Here is a 17989-nt window from a genome sequence, read left to right on the forward strand (position 1 = left end):
TAAACTGATGGAGAAAATGTTAATAGTTTAGATTAAACTTAAAAGTGTGTCTTATGTACTTTTTTTTTTTGAGAACTGGTTTTTCGTTTACCAGCATACCCTTGGAGACTCCAACTATCATTAGGCAACAGAGATGAGATTTGAGGACTCCCAGCTGGGATCGTATGGGGACACGGCTCCATAAATATGTAGGCATCCCATTCCTCATGCTCAAACTGATATCATTGAGCCCTGAAAGAGAGGGAGAAAGGATTTGGATCCGAGGAAATTAGCAAGCAGGGTTCCACCTGCCAGGTTGGAAAATAGATAAGGGTTAGGTTTATTTTTTTCCTACCCCTCTCTCCGCATGTCTGACTGTCCTTGTAGTTGGTGGGTGACCTCACGCAACCCATGGCTCTGCAAATGCAATATTCCTTCTCTCCTCCCCAGCTAACCCTCCTCAGGACATTTCTCCAGGTTTAAGAACAATTCCTTCCCAGCTTTTCTGTCTCTCTGCCCCAGCTCTTCTCTATTCACTATACAATCCTCTGTCCCATTGCTTCAGTGCCTTATTCTTTCTCAAGTTTGCATTTTAATAGGGGACTCTTGGAGATGCTGTGCTTTTATTTAAATGGATGACCCTCTAATGGTGAAATCTGTGGTACTATGGGGGGCTACTGAAGAAGTAATGTGGCAAGATCACTTTCTAGCACCCCTCAAATAATTTCACAAAGTCACCAGCTAACTCTGCGTATGCAGCAGGCCATAGAATGCGAGGACTGTTCATCTAATCCAGTCCTCTCAGTTTACAGATGAGGAAACTGAGGCCCAGAGATGTGAAGGGATTTGCTCCAGGTTGGTCAAGTTAGTAGCAACGCAGGGACTAGTTCTGCTGACTTCCGGCCCCACTGTGCTGGTATGGGGGGATGGGGATGAGGAAAGTTTGGCCATTAGAAATTTAGATCCTTAAAAGTAAGACCAAGTAACTTTGTGTTGAGAAGAATCTCTCCTCCAGAGCTAGTGAGGCTTTAGTTTAGAAAAATGTGTAACAAAGGAGTGGGGGGAAGGCAGGAGTCTGTGAGCTGGCTGAGCTGGCGCTGGCCTGGGCCTCTGGTCTTTGTTTCCACTGGGAGAGCCATTCACCAACAGTCAGGGATTGTCATGGGACAAAGCCATTTGGGCCATTCAGAGGGGCTGAGAATGCTTGGCCAGGTTGCCAGGCAACTCCATGTACCCCTGTGGTGATCCCTGCATCCCCATTCCCCACCCCAGCTCGGTGCTTCATGCCAAGAAATCTCTGCAAGTTCAATCCTTCAAAGCTTTTTATTTTCCTCTGACAGTTTTACAGGTTCTTTGGGTCCCATCCCAGCTGAGCCAGGTGAAGATGGGTGACTAATTTCATTATGTATTTTCCATAGGGGCAGGGCATCTATCCCCTGGTCCCCAGCACCCACCAGTGCCAGAAAATACTCTGAGAAGGGCCCCAGTTGGAATTAGCATGCCTGTGGCTAATGGGAAGTTTTCATGGTATTTGAAATTCTTTGTTTTCCATGAGGATTAGAGGGTTAATTTATTCTGCACCTCAGCCCTGTGAGGATTGTTGTAAGGATCAGATGAGATAAAATATGCAAAGTGCTTTGAAACCTTTAAAAGTTGTGTATATACTAGCTATTATTATTAATGCTAATAAAGTAATAATAATGGTTTTGTGGGTCTGAAATTTATTAATTATGAGCCTCCCCTGCCTCCTTACAGAATCATTTTCCGTATTTATCTATTGGGTTTTCTCTCCTCTCTTCTCCTTCTCCTCTCCTCTCCTCTCCTCTCCTGTCCTCTCCTCTCCTCTCCTCCTCCTTTTCTGCTCCCTCTCTGCTTTTCTCCCTCTCTTCCTCTTCCTCTCTTCTGACTTCCTCTCCTCCTCCTCTCTTCTCCCTCTCCCCCTCTTCACCCTCTCCTCCTCTCCCTTATCTCTCCCTCTCCTCTCCTTTTTTCCAGATCACACAATATTAAAGCTCCAAGGGATTTCAGAATCAGAATTTTAGAATGTTAGAGCTGGAAAAGATTTTAAAAATTATAGAATCATAGAATGTTAGAACTGTAAGGAGCTATATATAAGATCATCTATAGTCCAAACCTCTTATTTTACAGATGTGGAAACTGAGGACTCAAGAGCTTAAATTAGAGTTAAGGAAGAGGGCAGGGTAGTGACTTGGTGCCAAAAAAACCCCAACTGGGTTTAAGTCACACCTGTGCCATTTATAAACTGTGACCTTAGCCAAGTCCTTCTCCTTTATACTTCTATTTCTTCATCTGGAAAATGAAAAGGTTTCACAAGATGATTTTTAAGGTTCCCCCTAATGTTTTGTGATTCAGGGGAGTCATTTCTCCGAAGTCACTTAGACAAGTGTAGACTTAGCCCTGTAAGATTTCAACCTGGGTCTTCTGTGTTCAAGTAAAGGGTGCTTTCCACTATACCAGGGATTGACAGAGGTTAGGTATGTCGTGAACATTAAATGATAGACAAACATATGTGCTGTAGTGGAGAAAAGCACTCAGTATAAAGCCAGAAGATCTGGGCTGAGCTCTGGCTTGGTCAGTTGCTAATTGCATGACCTTGGGTAAGTTCCTTAGACTTTCTGAGACTCAGTTTCCTCCCTTGTAAAATGAGGGATTTGCTCTAAATCAAGGGTTCTTAGCCTGGGGTTTCATAAACTTCTGCTTTTAAAAATATTTTTATAACTATCTCAATGTAGTTGACTTCCTTTGTAATCCTATGTATTTTATTTTATGCATTTAAAAAATGTTATTCTGAGAAGCAGTCTATGGGCTCGAACCAGACTGCCAAAGGGATCCATGACACAAAAATGATAAAAAAAATCTGTTAGATCTCAAAAGGCCTTTCAACCCTAAAGTCTTCTGATTGATCCTAAGATTTTTAAATATTATGTTTTATTTTATTTTCAGCTCTGCATTCTTTCATTCCCACCTTCTCTCTCACTATCACCACGAATTGAGAAAGCAAACAACACAGAAATAAATGAATAAAATCCCTCTTACAAACATGTACAGTCAAATAAAAACAAATTCTTACATTAGCCATATTAAAAAGGTCTCAGTCTGTATTCTGAATCCATCACCTTTCTCTGAGGAGGTAGATAGCATGCTTCCTCACCAGTCCTCTGGAATCATGATTGGTTATTTTAGTGATCAGAGTTATTAAATCTTTCGAAGATATATCCTTACTATATTGTTGTTAATGTAAACATTCCTGGTTCTGCTCCTTCACTCTACATCAGTTGCTATGTCTTCCCCGCTTTCTCTGAAACCATCCCCTTCATCATTTCTCACAACACCAGCAGTGTTTAGTCACATTCATTTAATGTAATTTGTTCAGCTGTTTCCCAATCGATGGGCACCCTCTCAGCTTCCGTTTCTTTGCCACCACAAAAAGAATGGCCCCAAACGTTTTTATATGTATCTTTTTCTTCTTTCTGTCTCTTTTTTCTCTTTCTTTGATCTCTTTGGGTTTTAGACCTAATAGTGGTATCACTGGGTCAAAGAGTAGTTTGGTTGTTTCCAAGATACTAAGATTTACTGCTTAAGTAGGAACATCCAGAAGATTCTGCTATAGTTTTTATGGTCTTGAAAGTTTGGGGAAAGTCCAAATAAGATGATATTGATATTATTAGTAATATTAATAGTAATCTAATATTAATAAAAAGCAATATCTTCTGTTTCTATAGTGCCTCCTTTGACAATTTTCTGAAAGAAATTGTCCATACTTTTTTTTTTTTTTGCTTTTTGGCAGGGCAATCGAGGTTAAGTGACTTGCCCAAGGTCACACAGCTAGTACATGTGTCAAGTGTCTGAGGCTGGATTTGAACTCAGGTCCTCCTGACCCCAGGGCCGGTGCTCTACTCACTGTGCCACCTAGCTGCCCCTGTCCATACTTTTAAAGAAAAATTTCTAGGGTGTTAGTAATCCTGAGACTTTTTGCATTGCGATCTGTCCTCCATGCTTTGTCACTCAGTTCTATGTGTTTTCCAGTAGCTTGGATAATCCAGTGTTGGGGGGGTTTGTTTAGTTTTTGTTTTTTCAGCCTATATCAAGTTTTTTTTGTCTACCATTTATTTTCCTCTATAGTAAATGTACTATTTTTTCTTCTGGGGACTTTTAGTACTTTTTTTAATTTATTTTTTTGGAGGGGGGAAGGCAGGAAAATTGGGGTTAAGTGACTTACCCAAGGTCACACAGCTAACGTGTCAAGTGTCTGAGGCTGGATATGAACTCAGGTCCTCCTGACTCCAGGGCCAGTGCCCTACTCACTGCACCACCTAGCTGCCCCTTTAGTATTTTTTTAAATCTCATTTTCCATACTGGTCATTTTCTTCATTAGTTCCTTTCATTCTTTCAATTCTTCCTTAATTTCCTTGTCTTACTGAAAACTTCTTTTATCTGGTCCTGTGGTTTGCTTAGCATCACCAAATAGTGATTATTTTCTTTGACTATGACATTTATCCACCTAAAGCTGTCTCTCAGTACATAATCTGACATGGCTTCTTTTTCAGTCTCTGTTCCTTGTACATAAAGCTATCCAGTTGTCCTACTTTTTAAAAGATTGCTTTAGCTTTCATTTCCTTTCTTATCTTTTATTGTGGTTAATATTATGTTTTCCTGTGTATTTTTAAGCCATATTTTTTTCTTTGTGGTAATTTCTGGTGTGTGTGTGTGTGTGTGTGTGTGTGTGTGTATGTATTTTGGTGGGTATGTTAAAAACCTGGCTCTTGTCAATTTGCTCACTTCTTCATCTTGAATCAGTTTCTCCAGGCTTCTATAGCATCTTCTTTTTTCTTTTAAATTGATATTTTATTTTTTCCCACTTGCATGCAAAAACAATTTTTAGAATTCATTTTTAAAAGAGTTTGAGTTCCAAATTCTTTCCCTCCCCACTCCTTGAGACAGCAAGCAGTTTGGTACAGGTTTCTATAGCATTTTCATATCACTCCTTTATCTGTTATCTCATTTGTTCCTCATAACAACACTGTAAGGGATGCAAGGTAGAGATCATTTATCCCCATTTTAGAGGTGAGGAAGTTGGGACCCAGAGAAATGAAATGACCTGCACAAGGTGACACAACTAGTAAAGGGTAGAGAAAAGCATGGGAAGAAAACTGGTACAAAGTGAAGTAAGCACATGTAGAACATGATATCCAGTAACTACAATAATTATAGTAGGTGAAAAGGCCATATGAGCTCAGACCAATTTTTGTCCTGTAGAACATGGAAGAAGCATTTCCTTTAAGTGGAGAAATGAGGCAGGCAAGGTAAGCTAACAAGCATTTTTAAGCACTTATTTTTTCCTCCACTTAACAGTATTTTATTTTTTTCCAATTACGTGTAAAGATAGTTTTCAACAGTCATTTTTATAAGATTTTGAGTTCCAAATTTTTCTCCCTCCCTCCTTTCCCCCCTTCCCAAGATAGCATGCAATCTGATATAGGTTCTACATGTACAATCATGTTAAACATATTTCCACATTAGTCATGTTGTCAAAAAGAATGAAAACAAAAGGGAAAAACCACGAGAAAGAAAAAAAACAAACAAAGAGAAAGAAATAGTCTGCTTCGATCTGCATTCAGACTCCGTAGTTCTTTCTCTGGATATGGACAGCATCTTCCATTATGAGTCTTTTGGACTTGTCTTAGATCCCTACATTGCTGAGAAGAGCCAAGTCTATCAAAGTCAGTTATCACAAAATGTGGCTGTCACTGTGTATGATGTTCTCCTGGTTCTGCTTATTTAAGCACCTATTTTGTGCCAGGCACTTTTCTAAGCAAGGAAAGACAAAACAAGCAAAAAGAGACAATCCTTGGCCTCAAGGAGCTTATATTCTAGTGAGGGAAGACCACACATAAAAGGGAACTGATGAGGAATGTGTGGGATAAAAGACCCTCACCAATTAAAAGTTAATAAGGAGCCATCTCAGGGTGGGAACAGAAATAAATTTTATTCCATTCTCGAGAATAGGGTGTCCTCTGCTAGCATGGAGCAGAACCAGCAAAGGAGGCAAAGTACAAGAGGCAAAGCACCAATAATTATACCCAACACAAGAGAATTCCTGCCCACCTCTGACCCTTCTCACCATTGGCTGGGAGGTGGGCTTACAATCTGAGCACGAAAGCTAGACAAAGAACTGGGAAATCAAGGCACAGAAACTCCAATTCCCATTCCCTTAGTTAATGATTACAACTGAGGGACATCTATAAATCTAAAGAAGGAGAATAGGATAAGGGGAGGGGGAGACCCTCTCCATTCTTTTATAGTAAAGGAAAGCAGGTCACAGTGACCCTATTCTTTCTGAGCAAATCTTTAAACCAGAACCAGAAGAAAGAACAAAAAGTTTCAGGGTAACCTTTCCCAGAGGCTGAGCCATCAGACTCTCATGGCCTCAGAATTTTTCCACTTCCTCCCTACTTTTTGGTTTTTAAACATTTCTTAGTACAGATATATATATATATATATATATATATATATATATATATATATATATATATATATATATATATATATATATTTTATACATATCTTCCCTGTGAAGTCTTCACATTTTATTTACCTCACACAGGAAGAACACGGGGTACCTGAATGGAGGTATGGGGGCAGAGGTACTAAAGGCTGAAGCAAAGCCAAGAGGGGAATGAAGCATGGTCAAAATGGAGGCCCTGAAAGGTGGGGCTTCCAAATAACCATTGTAAAAAACAAAAGGCATCCATGGGGGAAGAGAGCTGGCATGGTGGAAAGATTTTGCTAGGTGAGAAGGGCACAGGCACTGAGAAGCCAGGGTGAGAGGGCAGTTGGGTAAGAGTGGTGATGTCCTTGGAGTCAGAAGCACAGCTGAGAGGGAAATGAAGCCAAGCTGATGTGACCCTGGTCTACATAATGAAGGCCTGGCAAGTGATGTGCCAATGATGAGATGAAAGGGGATGGCATGGTGGAAGGATATTGGTGGATGGAACTCTCCCTGTCCTCCTGGTGCTGAGGAACTCGGGGAGTTGAATGTTGCATGAACTGTCAGATAAAGGTCCTTTTATCAGCGGGTTTTAGCTTTTTTTTTTCCTAAGGAAGTTTGACTGGGTGGGGTTGGATTAGGTGTGCATGGAAGGGGGGTAGGGATGGGTAGGATATGTAGAGAGGAATATGGGGGAACCGTGTTTAAAATGTAAACAAGACAGGAAATTTTTAGTGCCTGTTTTCTCTTCTTTTCCCCTCATCCCTTCCTCCCTCCCCCCACCTACCCCCTCCCCTTCCCACTCCTCAGTGCATACATATTAGTTCCCAGCTGTCTGGATGGTGAACTGTGATCCTCAGTGGGGTTCCTGGCTCCCTGAGACAGAGAAACAGGCAGTTTGGCAAACTGGTTCCATCTAGCAGTGCTGGACATTCAGAATGTGCCCAGTCAACACTTGGTTGATTATATGTATAGCTGCTAAGCCTTTTATTTTATTTTATTTTTGGAGGGTGAGGCAGGTGGGCCTTACCTGGCTCCGAGCAAATCTGTCATTCCTGTTATGCAGGTGGTATTCTAGGAAGATCACGGAAGGCAGGAGACCCAGACTCTAGTTCCACTGCCATCATTAACTCACTGTGTGATCTGAGAAAAACCTTTTCCCTTCTCTGGGGCCTCGGTTTTCTTATGTATAAAGTGAAGATAATAGTTTCTGGCTTGTTGACCTGAGATTATTTGAACCTCTGTTGAATTTCTGGTGTATTTGAGGACTTGAAAGTATTAGTTTTTTCAAGACCCAGCTCACACCTCAGCTTTTCATGTAACCTTCCCAAATCCAGAAACATTGAAGAAATAAGCTGCAGTGCTGAAGAGGACTTTATAGATCAGCTCATTCAGTCATCTCATTTATCAAATAAGAAAACTGAGGTTTCAGCACCTGCCCAGGGTCCGGCAGGTAGTAAACAGTAAACACAACCAGGATTGGAAGCCACACTTTCTAATTGTGAATCCAGGGCTATTTGTATGATTGTACACAGATTGTGTGCTAGGAAAATACAAAGATTGGATAAGACAGGATCCCTTTCATCAAGGAGTCCAGTCTTGTAGTGGGGTACAGAATCAAAGAGATGGAAGGAGACTCAGAAGCAGCTAATTCAATTTGTACCTGCACAAGAATCCTCTCTAGCTCATCCCAAGCAGGTCTTCAGTCAGTGCCTCCTCTTCCTTTCCTCTCATTTTCTTCTTAGGTAGTCAGTAGATAGAGTGCCAGGCCTGGAGTCAGGAAATGGTTTTGTTGTTGAGTCATTTTAGTCAGGTCTGATTCTTCAAGACCCTATTTGGGGTTTTCTTGGCAAAGATACTGGATTGGTTTGCCATTTTCTTCTCCAGCTCATTTTACAGATGAGGAAACTGAGGCAAATGGGGTTAAGTGACTTGCCCAGGGTCACACAGCTTGTAAGCGTCTGAGACTGTTTTTGAACTCCTGACTTCAGGCCCAGTGCTTTATCCACTGTAACACCTAGCTGCCCCCTAGTTTCAGTACCACTGAGCAAAAAAATCCCTTTGTAACAAATAATCCTCTGGAGCCAGTATTCCTACCTCAGATATCTATATCCCTATGCACAGTCACTTCTTTTTTCATTCTAATTTGTTTTTCAGTCATAATAGCTGGCATTTATAGAGAACTTTACACACACGCACGCGCGCGTGCGCGAGCGTGCGCGCGCGCACACACACACACACACACACACACACACACACACAAACACATGCACAGCTAGTAAATGTCCAAGGCTGGATTTGAACTCAAGTCTTCCTGACTCCAGTCCCAGCCCTCTATCCATTGCCCTACCTAGCTGCCCTGGAGACAGGAAAACCAGAGTTCAAATCGAGGTTTAGATCCATTTGCCTCCATTTCCTCAACTGTATGATAGAGATTAATAATAGCACATACCTCAATCAATAAACATTTATTAAGTTCCTACTATGTGCCAGGCACTGTGATAAGTACTGGGGATGCAAAAAGAGGCAAGAAACAGTCATCCCTGCCCTCAGAGAGCTTACAATCCATTGGAGGAGAGGATTGTGCGGATCCGATGAAATAATATTTATAAAGTGCTTAGCTAGTGGCTGGAACATGTATGAACTATATAAAATGTTAGTCGTTGCTATGTTTTATTGTCTCCCTATAGCCTGGCTTCCAACCTCATTATTCAACTGAAATGGCTTTCTCCAAAGTTAACCGATGGCCACTCCGTTGCCAAGTCTCTAAGCATCCTTCCTTAATCCTTATCCTTCTTGATGTCTCTGCAGCCCTTGACTTTGCCGACCATCGTCCTCTTCTCCTTCATGATGTCTTCTCTCCGGATTTTTGTGTCACTCCTTTTCCTGGTTCTTCTCCTCTGGGTCTGACTGTTGCTTCTCAATCTCCCTTAATGGACATTCCTTCAGGTCACTTCCACTAACCGGGGTTGTCCCCAAGGCTCTGTCCTGAGTCTTCTTTTCCCTCTCTACTCCTTCACTTGTTGATTTCATCAGCTCCTATGGATTCCATTATCATCTCTCTGCTGATGATGGGGCAGTTAGGTGGTGCAGTGGATAGAGTGTTGGGCCTGGAGTCAGGAAGAGTCCATCTCCCTGAGTTCAAATCTGGCCTCAGACACTTACTAGCTGTGTGACCCTGGGCAAGTCACTTCACCCTGTTTGCCTTAGATTCCTCATCTGTAAAACGAACTGGAGAAGGAAATGGCAAACCACTGTAGTATCTTTGCCAAGAAAACCCTAAATGGTGTCATGAAGAGTCAAACTAACAACGACAAATGCAGATGATTCTCAGATCTGTTTAACCTCTCAAATTTGTTTAATCCTTAACTTCTCTCTCGACCTCTAGTCTCCTATTCTCATCCACCTATTGGATATCACAAACTAGATATCTTAAACTCAACATGACTAACCAATGGCCTTATTATCTTCCCCTCCTAACCCTATCCTCTTCTGAACTTGTTGAGCGTTATACTCATGGGGCCAGCCATGCTCAAATCCTTGCCTCTTCACATCCAATAAGTCACCGAGTCTACCTTCACAACATCTCCCATACCTGTCCCCTTTCTCTTCCTTGACACTGCCCTTGCCCTGGTCGAGGTCCCCGTCACCTCACGCTTAGATTATTTCAGTAGCCTTTTGGCTGGCTTCCCTGCCTCAAATCTCTCCCCACTGTAGCCCATTCTCCGCAAAGGTAGCAAAGTGATCTTCCCAAAGCAAAGGTCTGACCGTGACACCCTCCTGCTCAGTAAACTCCTGTGCTTCCCTGTCACCTCCAGAATCAAATATGAAATCCTGTCTTTGTCTTTTAAAGCCCTTCAGAACCAGGATCCTCCTGCCTTTCCAGTCTTCTTACGCCTTACTCCCTTCTACCTACTCTGAGATCTGGTGACACTGGCTTCCTTGCAGGAAATATCTCCTAACTCCAAGCATTTTTACTAATTATCTGTCCTACCTTGAGTGCTCCTTCTTCTCATCTGCATCTCCAGGCTTCCCTGTTTTTGGTTTTTTCCCCCCCAAGTCTCATCTAAAATCCTACTTTCTGCAAAAAGTATTTCTTAATCTCCTTTAGTGCTCATACCTTCCAGGACTGCGCTGGTGAATGTTAAACAACTGACTGGGGGCGGGGTAGGACACACTTTATGTTTAATATGCATTGTTGACATTTTCTACATCACTGTATTAGCTTCAGACCATCAACAGGACAATAAATCAAGTCCTGAATTGTAGAGTTTGCCAGTTTCCAGTGGGCAGATGCTCACAATGAAAACTTAACAACCGGCCTTTCTGAGCTCCCCCTTCTTTCTGAGATTGCCCCCAACTTATCCTGTCTGTATCTCATTTGTTCATAGACTTTTGAATGTCATCTCCCGCACTACATTGTGAACTCCTTGTGGGTAGGGACTGGTTTTCTGCCTTTCTTTGTCTCCCCAGAGCTTAGCACGATGTTAGTCTGGGAAACATAGACACTTACCCATGGGAGGTGGAGAGGGGAGACAAAGCCCCAAGGCCTGTGTCTTCCTGAGGACACCTCTACCCCCTGACCTAGGGGACCTCTCCTTTCCTTTGAAACTTTGTCCCTACTAGATTCTCAAGCTTTTCTAAGGGCATTGGGCAGTAGGACATAATATGGGGGCCACTTTGTGAGATGAGAGAGGGACAGGAAGAGCACAAAAGAAGAAAGGGAGGTGACTTCTGAGCCCTGAGTGCAGGGCGATGCCTTTGGGGTGATGTCTCTTCCTTCTGTTTCTGTAGACTTTTTATTTCTCTGGAAGCTTTACTTTCCCAAGTGGCTAAACTATTTTTTTTCTGGGGTGGGAATAGAGTGAGCTTGGGGCCTGGGCAAACCTGGAAGAATGGAGAAAACCTCCTCCCTGGTGAACTGTTTGTCCGTAGTCACAAGATCAGGAGCCTCTGCTCTGGAAGGATCAATGCCCCTAAGGGAGTTCAGTTTTCAGAAGTCTGACTGAAAGAATATTGGATCCCAAGTCTTTTGCCACCTACTTCAACCAGTTTCTTTTTTTTAATCAATAAAAATTAATTTTCAAAATAAAAGCTACATGTCAAAAAGAAATGCATAATAGATGTTAATTATACTCATTTATGAAAACAACTTCCATTTATGCCTTATTATCAAATAACTAATGCACATTTTCTTGACTATTCTTTGCAGTCCCACCTATGAGCTCTGTTCAAGAAATTAGGTCATTTATTACTTTGATTTGGGGCAGTTTTCAACCAGTTTCAAATCAACTTCACCGCATCACCGTCTAGTTTACATTCCTGCATCTTCGCTACAAGGAAAGACTTTGTCAAATGTTTGACTGGTCTCTGTATATTGTGTCTACAATCTTCCTTTGCTGTACCGGTCTAGCTGACTTCTCTGAAAGGAAAATGTAGCTAGTCTGGTTTGACCTGTGCTTGCTAAAGCTGTGCCGACTCTCAGTGATTACTGCTTTCCTTTCTAGAGATTGACAAATCATCCCTCTAATAATATGTTCTAGAATTTTGCCAGGATTGAAGTTGTACTTACTGGCCTACAGATTCCAGGCTCCATTTACATCTCTTTTGTGAAAATCAGAACAATATTTGCCCCTCTTCAGTCCTGAGGCATCTCTCCTAGTCTGCAGGATCTTTCAAAGATCGGCAGCCATCGTTCAGTAATCCCATCCACAAATTCTTTCGGGATCCTGTCATTTGGGGCCTGATGGCTGGAATTCACCAAGTGCAATTAGATGCTCTCTTATTATTTCTTAATTACCTTGGCCTTCAACTCCCTATTTGGTGATTTTGTTTTGTCCTCTCTATTCCAAAGATATTTCATCCTGGCAGAGAGAAGAGAAGAAAGAAAGAAAGAAAAAAGAGCAGTCTTGTATGTCATCCATTATCTGGCCATCTTCCCTAAGCAGCATTTCCATCCCTTCTGTGATTTTCCTCTTTTCTCCAGCATAGCTACAAAGGCCCTTTCTGTCATCCTTAGCATTCTTTGCCAGACTCAGCTCATCCTGAGCTTCAGGCCTTTGCACTCTTTTTCTGTCTGTCCCACAGGTCCTTGCTTAGGATAACTTCTTGATGAATATTCAGTTTGACGGGTTGGTCATCTGCCACTGTGCTCAGAATCACAGAGGTGTCAGAACTAGAAAGGAGCTTAGAGATCATTGAGTTTAACCCCCTTGTTTTACAGATGGAGAAACTGAGATCCCAAGAAGTAAAGTGAGTCACCCACGGCTACACAACTAATACATGTCGGAGCTGAGACTTTTAACCCAAATCTCATTCCAAGTTCACTGGCCAGCTCACACTCTAGCCATCTGCCAGATGGGCGAAATGCTGTGATGAATGAGGATCCAGGGCTTCAGATATCATAATTGAAGCTTATTGGGCAGCAGGACAAATCCTGCTGGACATGACTGGGTCTACAGGAGGTTATAGGTGAACTCAGCAGGCAGGGAAGGAGGTTCAGATAAGTGGGCAGCCACTGTCAGACACACGGCAGTGATCAACGGTTGGATGGACCACCAGCAGGGAGGCAGAGTGTTATTACCAGGGAGTCTGGCAGCATTTGATAGAGGCACATGGGCAGCAGGTATTGAAACCAAGCCTCATAGGCAAGAACGTACTTCTTAGAAGTAAGTTTCCTATCGTTAGAAGCAGAGGCTAGATGACTACTTTTTAGAGTTTTTGTAGATAGGAGTCATGCTTCATGCAATTCAACAACAAACATTTATTAACCATCTCTTATGTATAAGTTGCAAAATCTGGAATATCAAAAATAACTTAAAATATCACAATATCTAGCGTCAATAAATTTACAACCTAATGTGTATCTCTAGGGGAGATATGAAATGTACATGAATAAATGATACAGATTAGAATGTAATTAAATACAAAGAAGAGGTCCTAGCAAAGGGCTATAAGAAATTTGAGGAGGGAGGAAGAAATTATATTTACTGAGAGGTTTGGAGGAGGGAAGAAGTGACCTGGGACAGTTTCCTGGAAGAGGTAGCATCCAAATTCAGCCTTGAAAAAAGGGAGGAATTTGAATGGACAGAGATAGAGGAGGCAGATGGCAAGGAAGGTACATTCCGAGCCTGGGGGAGTGATTTAAACAAAGATTGGGACAATGGGAGTGCACTGGACAGAGGACAGATTACTTGAGCTGGACCATATGGTCCAGGAAGGGGTATAGTGTGAGATAAGGTTAGCAATTTGAAGCCATATCATAGCAGAATCATAGGATTTAGAGACAGAAGGGACCTTAGAGATCCGGCCTCCACATTTTTTTTTTTTTTTTACAGATAAGTAAATTGAGACTCAGAGAATTAAAATGACTTCTTCAAGGTTATCCAGAGCTGGGGTCCAAACCCTGGTCCTTTGATTCCAAATCTAGTGCTTTGTCCCCTGCGGTCTGGGGGGCTCAATGCTGGGCTAAGGAGTTTATACATTATTCAGTAGGCCGTGGGAACTGCTGAAGGCTTTTGAGGAAAATGAGTGATGCGATTAGGGCAGTCGATTAGGAAAATTCTCAGGCCTTAGTGTGAAGGTTGGATTGGTGAGGAAGTAGCCTGGAGCCTGGGAGAAGAATGCAATCAATACTTACAGACTTGGTTGTACTAAATGATATCTGTGATCCCTTCCACATTTAAGATTCTGTGATAGGGGAGAGGCAAGGCCCAACCACTGGAAAAGATTTACTATTTTTAACTCAGAGAGACCGAGTAGTGACTTGGGTGTAGGAGGGATGAGATTAGGGATCCAGATACTGAGAACAGAGTAGCAAAGTTGGACTTGGTCACAAGGATTAAGGCAAGAGACTGGCTACTGGATATTGTATAAGGTCAGAGCAGAACAGACTCTGGTGAGTCTAAGAGCTCTTGGGCCTGGCTCGCTGTCGATCCTCCCAAGCTCAGGGTTAAATCGAGCTCAGTCTGGGATGGGTGGTTACATGGTTATACCTTCCAAAAAATAAGAAGTAGGGCAGCTAGGTGGTGCAGTGAGTAGAGCACCGGCCCTGGAGTCAGGAGGACCTGGGTTCAAATCTGGGCTCAGATACTTGACACACTTACTAACTGTGTGACCTTGGGCAAGTCACTTAACCCCAATTGCCCTGCCTTACCCCCTCCAAAAAATTGGTTATACCTATGATATTAGAATGTTAAAGGATGTGCAAGGAAGCACTAGGTAGCATTTTCACATGTTCTCTTTTTTTCCCTCAAAGGGGAACTTTACTTCATGTCTACCGGAGTGCCAAGCGCTACTTCTGCCAGTGGAGTCATTTACAAAATGGTTGACCCTTCCAGGTAAGACCTGCTCTAATTTAAAAAATGTAGTGTCCACGTGCCTGACTATGGTTCATTTTTCAGCAATAACTGGCCCCAAAAGTCTTGTTTGAATAGAAAATGAGCACAAGCCCTACTCGTGTTCCCCAATGCTATCCCCTCCCTGTCCTGGGCCATGCTCACTTTAGAACCTGTCAACGTCATAAGTGGCAGAGATCTTAAAGTCATCACGATAGACATCAGAGTTGGAATGCGCTTCAGAATCCTAGAACCACAGAACATCTGGGCCTCAGTGTCTTTCTCAACAGCTTTCTTCTTCAGGCAAGCTAATGGAATCATTCAGGATCCCACTATACACAAACAGCACGCTTTGGTTTTTAGCTGCTCAGTTCCCTGATATCTGTCTCTTGTAATAATTGACATAGGTGGCTTATTTCTTGTTCCTGTGCCATCTACGTTATTAGGCTATTGAAAGGAATCATCAGAGAAAGGCTTAATGTTGGCTGATGGTGGCAGAGGTCTCTAGAGGAAAGACTCCTTTCAGCCCTCTGTAAGTTCCATTGGGGCAGGGCCCCAGTTTGATAGGAGGTCAGCTTTCTTGCTGATAGGGAGAAAATAGCCCCCAACAAAGAGCTAATAACAGATAGTCCTGTGTCTGCAAGCTGAAGGCACCTCCAATGTGACCACCATTCTGATTCATGAGAATATCTGTGCTGTTACCCACAGGATCTGATCTGTTCTTGGTGGAGCAAACCTTGAGAATGCACTGTGGGTAAGGTCTAGTTCCCAGGTGCTAAAGAGGATTCAAAGGTGAATAGACTTGCATGCTGTGGCTTATAATCTAATCTTTAACTGGATCTGTGATCTCAGATTCTGAATCTCCCTCTTTAATGCAGATTGCAATCCATCCATCCTGTGTGACGATAATAGTCTATTAGATGGCTCCTTTCCTGCTCTGGTGGTTCCTGCTTTATTAAGGACTTAAAGATAATCAAGAAGAGAGAGCTGCATGAATGTACAACCTGAAGTCTAGTGGGGGAGAAAAAATAACACCCCCAAATTAGCCCAAGGAGTTTATGAACTATGGCATCTGATGTGGGAGAGATCATTTCTCTGTGTGGGGGGATCAGGGAAGATTTCATGAAGAAGGAAGCACTGGAGTTGGCTTTGAAAGATGACTAGGTTATTATTAACTGGCAGAGGTAGGGGAAAGGGCACAGTTTTTCTGAACCCTTAAATGAACCCAGCTCTGTTGAGAAACACTGACAGAGTATTGGGTTATGTCAGGAGACCTGAGTCGCGGAGATTTGACATTTGTCAGCATATATGACTGCTCAGTTGTTGTTGAGTTGTTTTTCAGTCATGACCCCATTTGGGGTTTTCTTGGCAAAGATACTGGAGTGGTTTGCCATTTCCTCTCCCAGCTCATTTTATAGATGAGGAAACTGAGGCAGACAGGATTAAGTGACTTGCCCAGAGTCACGCAGCTAGGAAGTGTCTGAGGCTGGATTTGAACTAAGGAAGATGAGTCTCCCTGACCTCAGGCCTAGTGCTCTTTCAGCTGTGCCATCTAGCTGCCCTAGGTGACTGTCATCAACTTATTTTACTCTCTGAGCTTCCGTTTCATCATTTGTAAAATGGGAAATATAATACATACATTACCCACCTCACAACTTGTAAAGAAAGGCCTTTGCATACCATATATACACGTATTTGTGTTGTAGGTGTGTCTATATGCACATTATATATAATATACACATATTTTACATCTATTTATACATATGCGTACATGTACACATTTTCTACAGACAGTTTTATCATATGCTGCTGAACAGAGCCCAAGGACATCACAAAACCTTGCTGACTGGGTCCACAACAGATTTAAACTTGCTAAATCAAACTGGGCCCTCCCTGCAGCCAGGCAACCCTACTTCCCTTCCCCAGTTGGTTTCTCATCCTACTCAAATAGCAGCTGTTTTAAACCTGTGATTTATACCTTGAACCTCCAACATCCCATATCATTCTCCCCCTCCTCCATCTCTGCTAAGAACCTTGAGTCATAATTTACCAGAAAAACTGTGACTTTTCACTAAGAGCTCTCCCTCCTCTTCTCACTTCCCTCCTGACATCATCCCCACTCTCTCTTCCTTTACTTCAGTCCCTGTTGAGGGAACATCTGTTTGCCAAGGTCAGGCCTTCTATGTAGACTTGATCCCACCCCCTCCTGTATATGTCAACAGATTGCTCCTATCATCATCCCTTCTCTCTATCTACTCATTCCTTTCCACTGCCTACAAACACACTCATATCTTCCCACCCTTGAAAAACTCTCACTACATCCCACCATGTTGTTCAGTCGTGTACAACTCTGTGACCCTGTGTACCATAGCACCCCACTGCTGCCCATGGGGTTTTCTTGGCAAAGATACTGAAGTGGTTTGCCATTTCCTTCTCCAGAGGATTAAGGCAAACAGAGGTTAAGTGACTTGCCGAGGGTCACACAGTTAATAAATGTGTGAGGCTGGATTTTTATCCAACTCTTCTTGACTCCAGGCCCAGTACTCTATCCACTGATCTGCCTATCATGCCCACCAGCTTTTCCCCCTATATCTCTCCTCATCTCTTAACTGAACTCTTTGAAAATGACTTTAACAATTGGTGCTTCTGATTCCTTTCCTCTCACTCTCTTCTAAATTCTTTTCAGTCTGGCTTCTAACATTATTCATTTGAAACAGCCCTCTCCAAAGTTATTGATGGTCTTTTAATTGCCAGATCTAATGGCCTCTTCTCAATTGGCATTCTTCTTAACCTCTCTGTGACATTTGGCACAGTTTACCACCTGTATACTCTCTTCTTTCTGAAAATTTTCTCTTCTCTTCTTTTCTTTCTTTTTTTCCTTCCTTCCTTCCTTTCTTTGTTTCTTCTTTTTTCCTTCCTTTTTTTTCTTCCTTTCTTTCTGCCTTCTTTCTTTCTTTTCCTTCCTTCCTTCCTTCCTTCCTTCCTTCCTTCCTTCCTTCCTTCCTTCCTTCCTTTCTTCCTTCCTTCATTCCTTTCTTCCTTCCTTCCTTCTTTCCTTTCTTTCTTTCTTTCTTATTTTCTTTCTTTCTTTCTTCCTTCCTTCTTTCTCTTTCTTCCTTCCTTCTTTCCCTCCATCCCTCCTTCCTTCCTTCTTTCCTTCCTTCCT

General features: G+C 42.4%; 1 protein-coding gene across 1 annotated transcript in view; it reads left to right on the plus strand.

Moving 5' to 3' along the window:
- The window catches only part of HHIPL1 (HHIP like 1), a 104720-nt gene that overhangs the window by 66879 nt on the left and 19852 nt on the right, over window positions 1–17989 (plus strand). Inside the window, exon 7 of the mRNA XM_036752656.1 lies at window positions 14745–14826. Within this exon, the coding sequence (XP_036608551.1) occupies window positions 14745–14826 (82 nt within the window). The remainder of the gene's footprint in view (window positions 1–14744; window positions 14827–17989) is intronic.

Source organism: Trichosurus vulpecula, chromosome 3 (genome assembly GCF_011100635.1).
Source record: "Trichosurus vulpecula isolate mTriVul1 chromosome 3, mTriVul1.pri, whole genome shotgun sequence".
NCBI lineage: Eukaryota > Metazoa > Chordata > Mammalia > Diprotodontia > Phalangeridae > Trichosurus > Trichosurus vulpecula.